Raw genomic sequence first — 18615 nt, 5'->3', positions numbered from 1 at the left:
CCACCCCGACCCCGCCCATGGCCCACACCCGCCTCGGCGCCCCACACCGGTCTCCGCCCACCCCGACCCCGCCACCGCCCCACACCGGCCCCACCGCCCTGCCCCGACCCCGCCACCGCACCACACCGGCCCCAGCACCCCCACTCAGACCCCGCCACGGCCCCACACGGCCGCCGCGCCCCGCCCCGACCCCGCCACCGCCCCACACCGGCCCCACCGCCCCGCCCTGACCCCGCCACGGCCACACCGCCCCGCACCCGCACCCCCCGACCCGCCACGGCCCCACACCGCCCAGCGCCCCACCCGACCCCGCCCGGCCCCACACCGGCCCAACCGCCCCAACCCCGACCCCGCCACGGCCCCAACACGGCTCGGCGCCCACACCGGCCCCACCACGGCCCCCAACCGGCCCCATCGCCCCGCCCCGACCCCGCCACGGCCCCACACCGGCCCGGCGCCCACCTCGGCCCCGCCACGCCGACACCGGCCCCAGCGCCCCACCCCGACCCGCCACGGCCCCAAACCGGCCCATCGCCCGCAACGACCCCGCCACGGCCCACACCCGGCCTCGGCGCCCCACACGGCCCGCCACAGCCCACACCGGGCCCCACCCCGCCCCACCCGACCTCGCCACGGCCCCACACCGGCCCTAGCGCCCCGCACCGGCCCCGCCACGGCCGCACACCGACCGCGCCGCCACCCGACCCCGCCACGGCCCCAAACCGGGCCCATCGCCCCGCCACGACCCCGCCACGGCCCCACACCCGGTCTCGGGGCCCCACACCGGCCCCACCGCCCCAGCCCGACCCCGCCACGGCCCCAAACCGGCCCCATCGCCCCGCCCGACCCGCCACGGCCCACACCGGCCTCGCGCCACAACACCGGCCCCGCCACGGCCCCACACGGCCCCCACCGCCCCGCCCCGACCCCGCCCCGGCAGCACACCGGCCCCACCGCCCCACCCCGACCCCGCCACGGCCCCACCCCCGGCCTCGGCGTCCCACACCGGCCTCACCGCCCCACCCGACCCCGCCAACGTTCCCACGCCCCGCCCCGACCCCGCCACGGCCCCACACCGGCCCCAGCGCCCCCACCCGACCCCGCCACGGCCCCACACCGGCCCCAGCGCCCCGACCGACCCACGGCCCCACACCGGCCCCCAGCGCCCGCCCCGACCCGCCACCGCCCCACACGGCTCAGCGCCCCGCACCGGCCCGCCAACGGCCGCACACCGGCCACCACGCCCCCCCCCGACCCCGCCACGGCCACACACCGGCCCCAGCGCCCCGCCCCGACCCGCCACGCCCCACACGGCCCCAGCACCCGCCCGGACCTCGCCACACCGGCCCCAGCGCCCCGACCCGACCCCGCCACGCCCACACTGGCCCCAGCGCCCCCACCCCCCCCACCACGGCCCCACACCGGCCCCGTGCCGCACCGACCCCGCCACTGCCCCACACGGCCCATCGCCCCACCCCTACCCCGCCACGGCCCCACACCGGCCCCAGCTCCCGACCCCGAACCCCGCCACGGCCCCACACAGCCTCGCCCCACACCGACCCCGCCACCGCCCCACACCGGCCCCAGCGCCCGCCGACCCGCCACGCCCCACACCGGCCCAGCCCGCACCCGACCCCCCGCCACGGCCCCAAACCGGCCCCAGCGCCCCGCACCGACCCCGCCACGGCCCCACACCGGCCCCATCGCCCCACACCGACCCCGCCACGGCCCCTCAGAGGCCCAGCACCCCCACACTGACACCGCCCACCCCTACTCCGGCCCCAGCGCCCCACACCGACCCCGCCACTCCTACCCTACTCCGGCCCCAGCGCCCCGACCCGACCCCGCCACGGCCCTACTCCGGCCCCAGCGCCCCACACCGACCCCGCCACTGCCCCACACCGGCCCCCGCGCCCCACAACGACCCTGCCACGGCCCCACACCGGGCCCAGAGCACCCACACCGACCCCGCAGCGCCCACCCGACCGCCACGGCCCCCACACCGGCCCCAGCGCCCCGCACCGACCCGCCACGGCCCCTAACCGGACCCATCGCACCCCACCCCGACCCGCCACGGCCCCACAGTGGCCCAGCGCCCCACACCGACCTCCGCCATGCCCACACACCGGCCCCAGCGCCCCACAACGACCCCGCCACCGCCCCAAACCAGCCTCAGCGCCCCACACCGAACCCGCCACAGCCCCACACCGGCCCCATCGCCCCACCGACCCCGCCACCGCCTCTCAACGGCCCCATTGCCCAACACCGACCCCGCCACGGCCCCACACTGGCCCCATCGCCCCACACCGACCACGCCACGGCCCTACACCGGCCCCAGCAACGCACACAAACCGATCCTGCATGGCGAAATCACCTCACTAGCGGTCACAGCCCCCACACCCGGCCACGCGCCCCCACACCGACCCGCCACGGCCCGACACTAGCCCAGCACCCCATATGACCCGCCATGGCCAAATACCTCACTAGCAGTCCACAGCCCCCCACCCAGCACGCACCCCACACTGATCCCGCCACGGCCCCACACCGGCCCCAGCGCCCCGCCCAGACCGCTACGGCCGCACACCAGCCTCGCGCCCACTCCGACCCCGCCACGCCCACACCGGCCCCCAGCGCCCGCACGACCCCGCCACGGCCCCCACACCGGCCCCAGGGCCCCCACCCCGACCCCGCCATGGTCCCACACCGCCCCAGCGCCCTGCACGCACTCCGCACGGCCCCACACGGCCCCAGCGCCCGCACCAACCCCGCCATGGCCCCACACCGGCCCCAGCGCCCAGCACCGACTCCGCCACGGCCCCAACACGGCCCCAGCGCCCCGCCCGACCCGCCACCGCCCCTCACCGGCCCCATCGCCCCGCCCCGACCCCGCCACGGCCCCAGTACCCCGCCGGACGCCGCCACAGCGCCACACCGGCCCCAGCGCACCACGGCCCCACAACCGGCCCACCACCGGCCCCAGCGCTGCCCCGACCCGCCCCGGCGCCCCACACCGGCCCCATCGCCCCACACCGACCCGCCACGGCCCACACCGGCCCCAGCGCCCCGCACCGACCCCGCCACGGCCCCACACCGGCCCCAGCGACCCACCGCGACCCCGCCACGTCCCCACACCGGCCCCAGCGTCCCACACCGACCCCGCCACCGCCCCACACCAGCCCCAGCGCCCCGCACCGACCCCGCCACCGCCCCACACCGGCCCCAGCACCCCGCACCGACCCCGCCACCGCCGCACACCGGCCCACAGCCGCCCGCACGACTCCGCCACTGCCCCACCCGGCCCCAGCGCCCCGCACGACCCCGCCACCGCCCACACCGGCCCCAGCGCCCCGCCCCGACTCCGCCACCCCCACACCCACCTGCCCCGCACCCCCCCCCGACCCCGCTCCGCCCACAACGGCCCATCGCCCCGCCCCGACCCGCCCACGGCCCCAGTACCCCGCCCGGACTCCGCCACAGCCCACACCGGCGCCAGCGCCCACCACGGCCCCCACCGGCCCCAGCGCCCTGCCCGACCCCGCCACGGCCCCACACCCGGCCCGGCGCCCCACACCGGCCCCCAGCGCCCACACCGACCCCGCCACGGCCCCACACCGGCCCCCCAGCAGCGCCCCACCACCCGACCCGCCACGGCCCCACACCGGCCCCAGCGACCCACCCGACCCGCCAGGGCCCCCCAACCGCCCCAGCGCCCCCACACCGACCTCGCCACGGCCCCACACCGGCCCAGCGCCCCACACCGACCCCCGCCACCCACCCCACACCGGCCCAGCCCCGCACCGACCCCGCCACCGCCCCACACCGGCCCCAGCGCCCCGTACCGACTCCGCCACCGCCCCACACCGGCCCCAGCGCCCCGCCACCGACCGCCACACGCCCCACACCGGCCCCAGCGCCCCGTACCGACTCCGCCACGCCCCAACACCGGCCCCGCCCCCGCACCGACCCCGCCACGGCCCCACACGGCCCAGCGCCCCACACCGAACCCGCCACGCCACCGCCCCACGCCGGCCCCAGCGCCCCGCCCCGACCCCGCCACGGCCCCACAATGGCCCCAGCGCCCCACACCGACCCCGCCACCTCCCCACACCGGCCCCAGCGCCCCGCACCGACCCGCCACGGCCCACTCCAGCCCCAGCTCCACCCCGACCCCGCCACCGCCCCACCGGCCCCAGCGCCCCACCCCGACCCGGCCCCAGCGCCCACCACACCGACCCCGCACGGCCCCACACCAGCCCCAGCGCCCCACACCGACCCCGCACCGCCCCCACACCGGCCCCAGCGCCCCACATCAACCCCGCCACGGCCCCACACTGGCCCCAGCGTCCCGCACCGACTCCGCCACGGCCCCACACGGCCCCAGCGTCCCGCACGACCCCGCACGGCCCAAACTGGCCCCAGCGCCCCGCACCGACCCGCCACGGCCCTAAACCGGCCTATCGCCCCACCCGACCCGCCATGCCCCACCCGGCCCCATCGCCCCACACCGACCCGCCACGGCCCCACACCGGCCCCAGCGCCCCCCCGACCCCGCCATGGCCCCACACCGGCCCCACATCGCCCCCACACCGACCCGCCCCCGCCCCACCCGGCCCCGCGCCACCCGCCCCGACCCCGCCCGGCCCCACACTGGCCCCAGCGTCCCGCACCGACCCCGCCACGGCCCCACACCGGCCCAGATCCCGCACCGACCCCGCCACGGCCCCAAACTGGCACCAGCGCCCCGCACCGCCCCCACGGCCCTAAACCGGCCCTATCGCCCCCAACCCGACCACGCCATGGCCCCACACCGGCCCCATCGCCCCACACCGACCCCGCCACGGCCCCACACCGGCCCCAGCGCCCCGCACCGACCCCGCCATGGCCCCACACCGGCCCCACCGCCCCCACACCCCCGCCACCGCCCCACACCGGCCCAGCGCCCGCCACGACCCCGCCACGGCCCCACACCGGCCCCAGCACCCCCGCCCCGACCCCGCCACGGCCCCACACCGGCCCCAGCACCCCCGCCCCGACCCCGCCACGGCCCCACACCGGCCCCAGCGCCCCCACCCCGACCCCGCCACGGCCCCACATCGGCCCCCGCGCCCGCACCGACCCCGCCACGGCCCGAAACCGGCCCCATCGCCCCACCCGACCCGCCACGGCCCGAAACCGGCCCCATCGCCCCACCCCGACCCCGCCACGGCCCACACACCGGCCCCAGCCCATACCGACCCCGCCACGGCCCCACACCGGCCCCAGCGCCCTACACCGACCCCGCCACGGCCCCACACCGGCCCCCAGCGCCCTACACGACCCCGCCACGGCCCCACACGGCCCAGCGCCCACACTGACCCCGCCACGGCCCCACACCGGCCCCAGCGCCCCCCGACCCTGCACGGCCCCACACCGGCCCAGCGTCCACACCGACCCCGCCACGTCCACACGACCCCGCCACGGCCCCCACACCGGCCCCAGCGCCCCTCACCGACCCCCGCCATGGCCCCTAACCGGCCCCATCGCACCCCACCTGACCCCGCCACGGCCCCACAGTGGCCCCAGCGCCCCACACTGACCCGCCATGGCCCCACAACCGGCCCCAGCGCCCCACACGACCCCGCCACCCCCCCCGCCCCACAAACCGGCCCCAGGGCCCCACACCGACCCCGCCACAGCCCCACACCAGCCCCATCGCCCACACCGACCCCGCCACCCCCCACCGCCCCTCAACGGCCCCATTGCCCCACACCGACCCCGCCACGGCCCCACACTGGCCCCATCGCCCCCACCAACCGCGCCACGGCCCTACACCCGCTCCAGCGCCCCACACCGATCCTGCCATGTCTAAATCACCTCACTAGCGGTCACAGCCCCACACCCCCACGCGCCCCGACCCGCCACCGCCCCCACACGGCCCCATCGCCCCGCCCCAACCCCGCCACGGCCCCAGTACCCCGCCCGGACTCCGCCACAGCGTCACACCGTGCCAGCGCCCACCACGGCCCCACACCGGCCCCAGCGCCCTGCCCCGACCCCGCCACGGCCCCACACCCGGCCCCGGCGCCCCACACCGCCCCGGCGCCCACACCGGCCCCACCCCCACACCGACCCCGCCACGCCCCACACCGGCCCCACGCCCCACACCGACCCCGCCACGCCCCACACCGCCCCAGCGACCCACCCCGACCCGCCACCCCCACAACCGGCCCCAGCGCCCCACACCGACGCCGCCACGGCCCGACACCCGCCCCATGCCCACACCGACCCCGCCACGGCCCCACACCGGCCCCAGCGCCCCACACCGACCCCGCCACGGCCCCACACCGGCCCCAGCGCCCCACACCGACCCCGCCACGCCCACACCGGCCCCAGCGCCCCACACCGACCCTGCCACGGCCCCACACCGGGCCCAGCGCCCCACACCGACCCCGCCAGCGCCCTACCCCGACCCCGCCACGGCCCCACACCGGCCCCAGCGCCCCTCACCGACCCCGCCATGGCCCCTAACCGGCCCCATCGCACCCACCCTGACCCCGCCACGGCCCCACAGTGGCCCCAGCGCCCCACACTGACCCCGCCATGGCCCCACACCGCCCCACGCCCCACAACGACCCCGCCACCGCCCCACACCGCCCCAGCGCCCCACACCGACCCCGCCACAGCCCCACACCGCCCCATCGCCCACACCGACCCCCCACCGCCCCCTCAACGGCCCCATTGCCCCACACCGACCCCGCCACGGCCCCACACTGGCCCCATCGCCCCACACAACCGCTCCCACGGCCCTACACCGGCTCCAGCGCCCCACACCGATCCTGCCATGGCTAAATCACCTCACTAGCGTCACAGCCCCACACCCGCCACGCTCCCCACACCGACCCCGCCACGGCCCCACACTAGCCCCAGCACCCCATACTGACCCCGCCATGGCCAAATCACCTCACTAGCAGTCACAGCCCCCCACCCAGCCACGCACCCCACACTGATCCCTCCACAGCCCCACACCAGCCCCAGTGCCACACACTGACCCCGCCACGGCCAAATCACCTCACTAGCGGCCCCAGCACCCCACACCAGCCCCAGCGCCCCACACCTGTTACAGCAAACCCCAATGTGCCACGTGCCCCCACTAACTCCACCACAGCACCCACACCCCGCCATGGCCAAATTACCTCATTAGCGGTCACGGCCCCAGACCAGCCCCAGTGCCCCACACTCGACCAAGGCCAAATCAGCTCATGAGCAGCCACAGTTCCCCATGCCTGGCCCACGCATGGGGCCTCATGCCTGGCCACGGCCACAGTGCCTCACACCCGGCCACAGCACCTCACGCCTGGCCACGGTGACATCATCTCATGACCAGCCCGGCCACAGTGCCCCACACCCAGCCACAGCGACAGCGCCTTGCACCCAGCCAAGGCAACAATGCTTCAAACAGTGCCAGGCAACATGACTCAACTGACACATATGATGGCGCCGTGTGTAACCATGACAGGGGATGCTCTGTATCCTGGTAAAGAGGAGCTGATAGATGTTGATAAAGTACAGGTAGGAACTGAAGAGAAACAGTCAAATGAAAAAGTCCCATTCAGTTACCTCACATGAAGGCAGACAACTAAATACTGACAAATTTTACAAATGCTTGTACACAAATGCAAGAAGTCTAACTACTACGATGGGTGAACTTGAGTGCCTGGTAGTAAATGATATTGTTATAACAGGCATCACAGACACTTGGTGGAATGATAATAATCAATGGGATTCGGGAATGCCAGGGTACAAAATAGATAGGAATGACAGAATAGGTTGCACTTGGGGGGAAGTGGCAGTATGTGAAAGAAAGCATCGAGTCAAAAAAGTAAAAATCTTAAATAAATCAAACAGTACCATAGAATCTCTATGGGTAGAAATTAAATGCTTGAATAATAGAGTATAGCACTAGAAATATACTACCAACCACCTGATCAGGATGGTGATGGTTGTGAAATTCTTAGGGAGATTAGAGAGGCAACAAAAACAGAAAACCCAGTAATATGGAGATTTCAACTATTCCCATATTGACTGGGAACACTCAAAGAAGACAAGGCCATTATGGAGAAGCCAAATCAAATCTTTGCATCAGTCTTCACTGCAGAGGATTTGAGGGAGATTCCCACACCTGAGCCATTCTTTCTGGGTGACAGATCTGAGGAACTGTCCCAGATTGAGTGTCAATAAAGAAGGTTTTGGAACAAATTGATAAACAGTGAAAAGTCATCAGGACCAAGTGGTACTGTATTCACTGAAGAGTTCTGAAAGATTAAATTGCAGAACTACTAATTGATATGTACCTATTGCTTTAATCAGCCATCAGTTGCCTGGTGGATAGGTAATGTAATCCGATTTTTAAGAAAGGCTCCAGAGGCAGTCCTGGCAATTACAGGCCGGTGAGCCTAATCTACCAGGCAAATTGATTGAAACTATAGTAAAGAACAGAATTATCAGACACACAAATTAACACGATGTGTGCGGAAGAGTCAACACAGCTGTTGTAAAGGGAAATCATGCCTCACCAATCTATTAGAATTCTTTGAGGGGGTTAACAAATGTGGACAAGGGATCCAATGGATATAGTGTACTTGGACTTTCAGAAAGCCTTTGACAAGGTCCCCCGCCAAAGGCTTTTAAGCAAAGTAGGCAGTCATTGGATAAGAAGAAAGGTTCTCTCATGGATCAGTAACTGGGTAAAAGACAGGAAACAAACCGTGGGATATATGGTCAGTTGTCAGAATGGAAAGAGTTAAATAGTGGAGTCCTTAAAAGATCTATACTGAGACTACTGCTATTCCACATCTGCATAAATGATCTGGAGAAAGGGGTGAGCAGCGAGGTGGCAAAGTTTGCAGAGGATACAAAATTACTCAAGAGAGTTAAGTCCAAAGATGACTCTGAAGACTTACAAAGGATTACCACAAACCTGGGTGACTGAGCAGGAAAATGGCAGATGAAATTCAGTGTTGATAAATGCAAAGTAACGCATATGGGAAAATAATCCCAACCATACATCTAGAATGATGGGGTGGAAATTAGTTGTTACCACTCAGGAAAGGGATCTTGGAGTCATTGTGGATAGTTCTCTGAAAACGTGTTCAGTGTGCAGCAGCAGTCAAAAAGTGAACAGAATATTAGGAACATGACAGGCAGAGTTAGAGAGAGTACCACGCCATAACCGAACTGTCGTCATTGGAGATCTGAATCTCCAATGGTCGGTAAGGACAACACAAACAACGATAGCGCAATGGAAGGACATGGGTGTGGCACTCTGAATGAAAATGGAGAAAGGCTTGTTGATTTCTGAAATATGAATGACCTAGTCATCGGCAGAACCCTATTTGAACATCGTGAAATTCACATGCTGACAAGGTTTCTCCAATGGCAGAGATAAGAACCAGATTGACCATATCATGATCAATGGCAAATGGTGATGCTCACTGACAGATGTGAAAGTGAGAAGGGGTGCAAATATCATACGTCATGTATAAATCCATGGAATACCCAAACCTTGAATACTGTGTGCAGTTCTAGTCAACCCATCTAAAAAAAACTATTGGAATTGGAAAAGTACAGAGAAGGGCTACAAAAATGATTAGGGGTATGGAACAGCTTCCATCTGACGATTGATTAAAAAGATTGGGACTGTTCATCTTAGAAAAGAGATGACTAAGGGGGATATGCTAGAGGTCTATAAATCATGAATGGTGTGAAGAAAATGAATAAGGAAGGGTTATTTACCCCTTCACCTAACACAACAACCAGAGGTCATTCAATGAAATTAATAGTCATCAGGTTTAAAACAAACATACGGAAGTACTTCTTCACATAACACACAATCAATCTGTGGAACTCATTGCCAGGGGATGTTGTGAAGGCCAAAGTATACTAGGTTCAGAAAAGAATTAGATAAGTTCATGGAGGATAGATCCAACAATGGCTATTAGTGAAGATGATCAGGAATGAAACCGCACGCTCTGGCTGTCCCTAAAACTCTGACTTCTAGAAGCAGGGACTGGACTTGATAAATCGCCCAGTTCTGTTCATTCCCTCTGAAGTATCTGGCTCCGGCCACTGTTGGAAGACAGGATACTGGGCTAGATGGACCGTTGGTCTGACTTGCTGTGGCCATTCTTATGTTCTTATGAATGATGGCATCTGCTATTCAATGCATTTGGTGTTGGTGTGGTAAGAGTCCCATCAAAACCTGGAAATGATGCAGTGGTGGTGAGGTGCCATACCGGAACAGCAATGGCGTTGCCTCAGACACACTGTAAGCAATGATATCGCCTCAAGGGAGCCACATCCATGGTCTGCATTTGGCCCATACTATCTACAATTGCACTCCTTTGCCTCTCCTTCCAGTCGCAGTCTCATTGCTGGCCACACGGTGGTGCCACAGTCCAAAGAACCTGAGTGGCATTAAATGCAGAGGACCTTTCCATTGGCTGCTCTCCCAGCTCCTTTGCATTTACCTTTAGTTCAAAGTTAATTCTGACACTCTGGGGGTATGTCTACACTACGAAATTAGGTTGAATTTAAGAAGTCGGTTTGGTAGAAAGCGTTTTTATACGGTCGATTGTGTGTGTCCCCACACAAATGCTCTAAGTGCATGTAGTCAGCGGAGTGTGTCCACAGTACCAAGGCAACCGTCGACTTCCGGAGTGTTGCACTATGGGTCGCTATCCCACAGTTCCTGCAGTCTCCGCTGCCCATTTGAATTCTGGGTACAAATCCCAGTGCCTGATGGGGCTAAAACATTGTCGCGGGTGGTTCTGGGTACATGTCGTTAGGCCCCCCTTCCCTCCCTCCTTCCATGAAAGCAAGGGCAGACAATCGTTTTGCGCCTTTTTTCTTGAGTTACCTGTGCAGACACCATACCACGGCAAGCATGGAGCCCGCTCAGCTAACCATCACCGCATGTCTCCTGGGTGCTGGCAGACGTGATACTGCATTGCAACACAGCAGCAGTTTATTGCCTTTTGGCAGCAGACAGTGCAGTATGACTGGTAGCTGACGTCGACATAGTCCTGAGTGCTCTTTTAACCAACCTCAATGAGGTCAGGGGTGCCAGGGCAAACATGGGAGTGACTCAGCCAGTTCATTTCCCTTTTAAGTTTCATCTCATGGTGATTGAGTCCTACCAGCAGTGCACTGTCTTTTAATTAGCAACTAGCAGAAGACAATGGCCAGTAGTCATACTGCACCACCTTCTGCCGAGCACCCAGGAGATGACGATGCCTAGCGGTCATACTGCACAGTCTGCTGCCCAGCAAGATGTATAAAGAGATGAAGTGGCTCAAAACAAGAAATAGACCTGATTTGTTTTGTATTCATTTTCTCCTCCCTCCCTCCGTGAAATTAACGGCCTGCTAAACCCAGTTTTGAGTTCTATGCTTGAGGTTTTGAGTTCTATCTTTGAGGAGGCCATTCAGTTTCTCGCAAAGCCACCCCCTTTATTGATTTTAATTACCTGTAAGCCAACCCTGTAAGCCATGTCATCAGTCGCCCCTCCCTCCGTCAGGGCAACGGCAGACAATCATTCTGCGCCTTTTTTCTGTGCAGATGCCATACCACGGCAAGCATGGAGCCCACTCAGATCACTTTGGCAATTAAGAGCACATTAAACACCATACGCATTATCCAGCAGTATATACAGCACCAAAACCGGGCAAAGCAAAACCTGGTGAGTAAGCGACATCAGCGTGGTGATGAGAGTGATGAGACATGGACACAGACTTCTCTCAAAGCACAGGCCCTGGCAATGTGGGCATCATGGTGCTAATGGGGCAGGTTCATGCGGTGGAAAGCCGATTATGGGCTCGGGAAACAAGCACAGACTGGGGGACCGCATAGTGTTGCAGGTCTGGGACGATTCCCAATGGCTGCAAAACTTTCGCATGCGTAAGGGCACTTTCATGGAACTTTGTGACTTGCTTTCCCCTGCCCTGAGGCGCAATAATACCAAGATGAGAGCAGCCCTCACAGTTGAGAAGCGAGTGGCAATAGCCCTGTGGAAGCTTGCAACGCCAGACAGCTACCAGTCAGTCGGGAATCAATTTGGAGTGGGCAAATCTATTGTGGGGGCTGCTGTGATGCAAGTAGCCAACACAATCAAGATCTGCTATCAAGGGTAGTGACCCTGGGAAATGTGCAGGTCTAGTAGATGGCTTTGCTGCAATGGGATTCCCTAACTGTGCTGGGGCCATAGACGGAACCCATATCCCTATCTTGCACCGGAGCACCAAGCCGGCAAGTATATAAACCACAAGGGGTACTTTTCAATAGTGCTGCAAGCACTGGTGGATCACAAGGGATGTTTCACCAACATCAACGTGGGATGGCCAGGAAAGGTACATGACGCTCGCATCTTCAGGAATTCTGGTCTGTTTCAAAAGCTGCAGGAAGGGACTTTATTCCCAGACCAGAAAATAACCGTTGGATGTTGAAATGCCTATAGTTATCCTTGGGACCCAGCCTACCCCTTAATGCCATGGCTCATGAAGTCATACACAGGCAGCCTGGACAGCAGTCAGGAGCTGTTCAACTACAGGCTGAGCAAGTGCAGAATGGTGGTAGAATGTGCATTTGGATGTTTAAAAGTGCGCTGGTGCAGTTTACTGACTCGGTTAGACCTCAGCGAAACCAATATTCCCACTGTTATTGCTGCTTGCTAAAAGAAAAGGAGTACTTGTGGCACCTTAGAGACTAACAAATTTATTAGAGCATAAGCTTTTGTGAGCTACAGCTCACTTCATCGGATGCATTTGGTGGAAAAAACAGAGGAGAGATTTATATACACACACACAGAGAACATGAAACAATGGGTTTATCATACACACTGTAAGGAGAGTGATCACTTAAGATAAGCCATCACCAGCAGCAGGGGGGGAAAGGAGGAAAACCTTTCATGGTGACAAGCAAGGTAGGCTAATTCCAGCAGTTAACAAGAATATCAGAGGAACAGTGGGGGTGGGTGGGAGGGAGAAATACCATGGGGAAATAGTTTTACTTTGTGTAATGACTCATCCATTCCCAGTCTCTATTCAAGCCTAAGTTAATTGTATCCAGTTTGCAAATTAATTCCAATTCAGCAATCTCTCATTGGAGTCTGTTTTTGAAGCTTTTTGTTGAAGAATAGCCACTCTTAGGTCTGTGATCGAGTGACCAGAGAGATTGAAGTATTCTCCAACTGGTTTTTGAATGTTATAATTCTTGACGTCTGATTTGTGTCCATTCATTCTTTTACGTAGAGACTGTCCAGTTTGGCCAATGTACATGGCAGAGGGCCATTGCTGGCACATGATGGCATATATCACATTGGTAGATGCGCAGGTGAACGAGCCTCTGATAGTGTGGCTGATGTGATTAGGCCCTATGATGGTATCCCCTGAATAGATATGTGGACAGAGTTGGCAACGGGCTTTGTTGCAAGGATAGGTTCCTGGGTTAGTGGTTCTGTTATGTGGTGTGTGGTTGCTGGTGAGTATTTGCTTCAGATTGGGGGCTGTCTGTAAGCAAGGACTGGCCTGTCTCCCAAGATCTGTGAGAGTGATGGGTCGTCCTTCAGGATAGGTTGTAGATCCTTGATGATGCGTTGGAGAGGTTTAATTGGGGTCTGAAGGTGTAGTGCTCCACAGTATCTGTGAGAATAAGGGGGAGACATTTATGGCAGGGTGGGAGGTTGAGGCAAATCGCACAGCCAAATGATTACGCACAGCCAAACACCAGGGCGGTTAGGAGCACAGGAGGGCGCGATGCGCATCGAGAAACTTTGAAAACCAGTTTCATGACAGGCCAGGCTACGGTGTGAAAGTTCTGTTTGTTTCTCCTTGATGAAACCACCTGCCCCTTGGTTCACTCTACTTCCCTGTAAGCTAATCGCCTTCCCCTCCCCTTCGATCACCGCTTGCAGAGGCAATAAAGTCATTGTTGCTTCACATTCATGCATTCTTTATTAATTCATCACACAAATAGGGGGATAACTACCAACGTAGCCCAGGAGGGGTGGTGGAGGAGAAAAACACAGGAGGGGTGGTGGAGGAGGGAAGGACAAGGCCACACAGCACTTTAAAAGTTTAAAACTTTAAAATGTATTGAATGCCAGCCTTCTGTTGCTTGGGCAATCCTCTGGGGTGGAGTGGCTGGGTGGCCAGAGGCCCTCCCACCACGTTCTTGGGCGTCTGGGTGAGGAGGCTATGGAACTTGGGGAGAAGGGCGGTTGGCTACATAAGGGCTGTAGCAGTGGTCTGCGCTTCTGCTGCCTTTTCTGCAGCTCAACCATACGCTGGACCATATTAGTTTGATCCTCCAGCAGCCTCAGCATTGAATCCTGCCTCTACTCATCACGCTGCGGCCACCTTTCAGCCTCAGCCCTCTCTTCAGCCTGCCATTTACTCTCTTCAGCCCGCCACTCTCCTCCCGGTCATTTTGTGCTTTTCTGCACTCTGACATTGTCTGCCTCCACGCATTTGTCTGTGCTTTGTCAGTGTGGGAGGACAGCATGAGCTCAGAGAACATTTCATTGTGAGTGCGTTTTTTTCGCCTTCTGATCTTTGCTAGCCTCTGGGAAGGAGAAGATCCTGTGATCCTTGAAACACATGCAGCTAGTGGAGAAAAAAAAAGGGACAGTGGTATTTAAAAAGACACATTTTATAGAACAATGGGTACACTCTTTCATGGTAAACCTTGCTGTTAACATTACACACATAGCACATGTGCTTTAGTTCCAAGGTCGCATTTTGCCTCCCCCCAGCACGTGGCTAGCCCCTCCACCCTCCATCCTCCCTGTGGCTAACAGCGGGGAACATTTCTGTTCAGCCACAGGCAAACAGCCCAGCAGGAACGGGCACCTCTGAATGTCCTCTCAAGAAAAACAGCCTATTTCAACCAGGTGACCATGAATTATATCACTCTCCTGAGGATAACACAGAGAGATAAAGAACGGACGTTGTTTGAATGCCAGCAAACGTACACTGCAATGATTTGTTCTACAACGATTCCTGAGTATGTGCTACTGCCCTGGAGTGGTAAAGTGTCCTACCATGGTGGATGGAATAAGGCTGCCCTCCCCAGAAACCTTTTGCAAAGGCTTTGGGAGTACATCCAGGACAGCCGTGAATGCCAGGGCAAATTAATCATTAAACATGCTTGCTTTTAAACCATGTATAGTATTTTAAAAGGTACACTCACCAGAGGTCTCTTCTCCGCCTGGCAGGTCCGGGACACAGCCTTGGGTGCATTCGAGAGTACTGGCTCGAGGTCCAGGGTGAGAAACAGTTCCTGGCTGTCAGGAAAACCCATTTCTCCGCTTGCTTGCTGTGAGCTATCTACAACCTCATCATCGTCATCTTCCTCGTCCCCAAAACCTGCTTCCGTGTTGCCTCCATCTCCACTGAAGGAATCAAATAACATAGCTGGGGTAGTGGTGGCTGAACCCCCTAAAATGGCATGCAGCTCATCATAGAAGCGGCATGTTTGGGGCTCTGACCCAGAGTGGCCATTCGCCTCTCTGGTTTTCTGGTAAGCTTGCCTCAGCTCCTTAAGTTTCATGCAGCACTGCTTTGGGTCCCTGTTACAGCCTCTGTACTTCATGCCCTGGGAGATTTTGACAAATGTTTTGGCATTTTGAAAACTGGAACATAGTTCTGATAGCATGGATTCCTCTCCCCATACAGCGATCAGATTCCGTACCTCCCGTTCGGTCCATGCTGGAGCTCTTTTGCGATTCTCGGACTCCATCATGGTCACCTCTGCTGATGAGCTCTGCATGGTCTCCTGCAGCTTGTCATGCTGGCCAAACAGGAAATTGAAATTCAAAAGTTTGCGGGCCTTTTCCTGTCTACCTGGCCAGTGCATCTGAGTTGAGAATGCTGTCCAGAGCAGTCACAATGGAGCACTCTGGAATAGCTCATGGAGGCCAATAGCGTCTAATTGTGTCCACAGTACCCCAAATTCGACCCAGCAAGGCCGATTTCAGCGCTAATCCCCTTGTCAGGGGTGAAGTAAGGAAATCGATTTGAAGAGCCCTTTAAGTTGAAAAAAAGAGCTTTGTCGTGTGGACGGTGCAGGGTTAAATCGATTTAACGCTGCTAAATTCGACCTCAACTCCTAATGTAGACCAGGGCTGGGTGTTGATTTCTGTAGGGTTTGATCAGAGAGATGGCAGCTCAGCAGTGCCTGATGATGGAGGTCCTATGTCACCAGAGGAGGCCCAGCATAGGAAAGCTTCCTGCAGACCCAAACACCCTACCCCACCCCACTTCAGCTTACTGTGAAGACACCCCATCTATGGGTGACAGGGGGAGTTCAAGTCTCCATGGCCCTTGGTCCATCTGCTGAGGCTGCCTACAGGGGAGAACATGGGAACAACCAGGGTTTGCTCATCTGTATTTCCAGATGGCTTATAACCAGATGTGACACCAGGAGCTCACTGGCAAGACAGATGTCAGGAGCTGCTGAAATACTCTCTTGCCTTGTGCCAGGCTTGCTACACAGAGGTGACCTGAGGCAGAGGGTCCGGTCTGAGAATGTTTGGAACCCCAAAGGAGACTTGTAGTACAGCCTATTGGACAACCTCAGAGATCCCAAAGACCCTGGGGGCACTATATCACCGGCCCCCCGTGATGTCAGGCAGTCAGGGACTGTAGTGATAGCCCAATGGGGTTGAGGACCACAGTGCCCCCATGGGGAAAATTTGAAGCTGGACATTCTCACTAAATGGGCTGTGACCTAGGTACAGTCAAACCACAACAAACCATTCCAGCCCTCCATCAGAGTGGGTCTCTCTCCAAGGTGCCCCAGATGGATTCCTGTCTTCCTCTCCAACCTGAGTCCTTAATCTTCTTCCCCAGGAAGGCAGCCCACCTTAGCAGGAGACCATTGGGCAGCAATCAGCTTTTTCTTGCATTATCGCTCGTTGTGGTACCTCTGCCCCATTCAAAAACCTGCTGACTATGGGACCTGATTCCAAGCATCATGTCTTAATCACCCCATGCATAGCATAGCAATCCAATAGGGGTTAACAACCCAATTTTTCAGTCACCAGCCTGCACAAGCCCCCTCTGCGGGAGGTCAGGGCTCACAGCGGCCTCCTTTGTAGCAGAGGATTTTCCCCTAATAGAACAAAATCTTCAGGATTTGGCTATCCGGGGAAGTTGCCCGTAGAAGCCTGCCCTGTTCCCATCTCTTTGGACTGCAGCCATGAGAGCTTGGAGGGCCTTGTCATGAGCTGCCACACCCTCAGGCTCTTGCTGCAACAGTTCTGCCTTCAACAAGACACTGCTAATGTCCTTTGAGAAGCAAAAGCCAAAGGCCTAGGGTCTCTGACAGCAGAGTTGACACGTAGAGATCACCAAGAGGGGAAGTGTGAGAAGCCACTGTCTTGTGAGAGGCAAGATGAGCCCACCGCCTTGAGTTCCCTCGGCACCAGCTCTACTGCTGGGAAGAGCTGTATAACACCTGATGGAGAGTGTTTCATTTATGCTGAGCCAGCCCAAGAGGATCCCTGCATTTAGTAAAAACTCCCAAACCCTTAAATGCCAGTTGGTCTGTCAGCTCTTCTTTCTGCCAGCAGATCAGAGGCTTTGAGAAACAGATGCGCTGGAAAACAGTATCCTTCAACCAAAGTTTCTACACACTTCTCTATAGCACCTCCTGCCAGGACAGTCTGGGACTGGGGCAGCTGGGAGTCTGCCCCCTGCACTCAGTGCACATGCCTCACTCCCTATAGCACCTTCTGCTGGGACAGTCGGACTGAAGTAGATTGAAGCTCCTGTCACATCCACAGCCTGTGTTTATGTACCATTCCTCACAGCTCTTTCTGCTATGAGGCCCTGGAACTGGATATCCTGGAGCTCCTGCCCTAAATTCCCTATCCATCCTCATCTAACAGTGCCCAGAAGCCTCCCTGCTCCCTGCTCCAGCACCTCCAAGTGATTAGCCAGTGCCAGCCCTGAGAATTAGCTAGATTCCTAAGGGTTAAATACACATACAGACTTTGTGCCGCTCCAAATCCTGAGCTAGCCCCAGGTGGTACTCTGAATGGGATGCAAAGGGTGGCTCCCAGGGGTGCCAAGAATGCTAGCTGGAGCTGCCAGTTATCACTATTCTGTGTAATCCAACAGAGGAGGAGAGAAACACAGTGTGAACCCAGCAGAGCTCTCACATGCATGCTGCCTCACCTCCCTGCACACATACACCTCCTCACTGTCAGATACACAACCACTCACTCGTGCACACACACACACACACATGCTTTCTCATCCCCCCCCTTACACTAACCACAGGCAGCTGGAATAGCCCCGTGGTTAGGGCACTTCCCTGGGACTTTAGACAAATCAGAGTCGCTCTGTACCTTTGCTCCCCCTGAGTACAGTAGGGATAATAGTACTGCTCTGCCACAGGGGTGGGAATAAGGAGGAACCCATTAAAGATTCTGAGGGCCTCAGATACTACAGCAATGGGGGTGAGATAAATATCATTGCACTCAAACAGCTGTCACAGCTATGCACCTAAATTGGCCCTTCTTATGTGCATTTGCAGACCATGCACTGTCACATCACACACACTGTTGCACGAAGCACA

At 60.1% G+C, this 18615-nt stretch overlaps 1 protein-coding gene across 1 annotated transcript in view; it reads left to right on the top strand.

Annotated features, from left to right (window-relative positions):
- Positions 1–2461, top strand: part of LOC119846019 (basic proline-rich protein-like) — a 5558-nt gene extending 3097 nt beyond the window's left edge. The window contains exon 2 of the mRNA XM_038379128.1: positions 149–2461. Coding sequence (XP_038235056.1) covers positions 149–2461 — 2313 coding nt within the window. The remainder of the gene's footprint in view (positions 1–148) is intronic.
- The last annotated feature ends 16154 nt before the right edge of the window (positions 2462–18615 follow it).

This window comes from Dermochelys coriacea, chromosome 20, assembly GCF_009764565.3.
Source record: "Dermochelys coriacea isolate rDerCor1 chromosome 20, rDerCor1.pri.v4, whole genome shotgun sequence".
Taxonomy (NCBI): domain Eukaryota; kingdom Metazoa; phylum Chordata; order Testudines; family Dermochelyidae; genus Dermochelys; species Dermochelys coriacea.
This window is presented reverse-complemented; position numbering and strand designations above follow the sequence as displayed.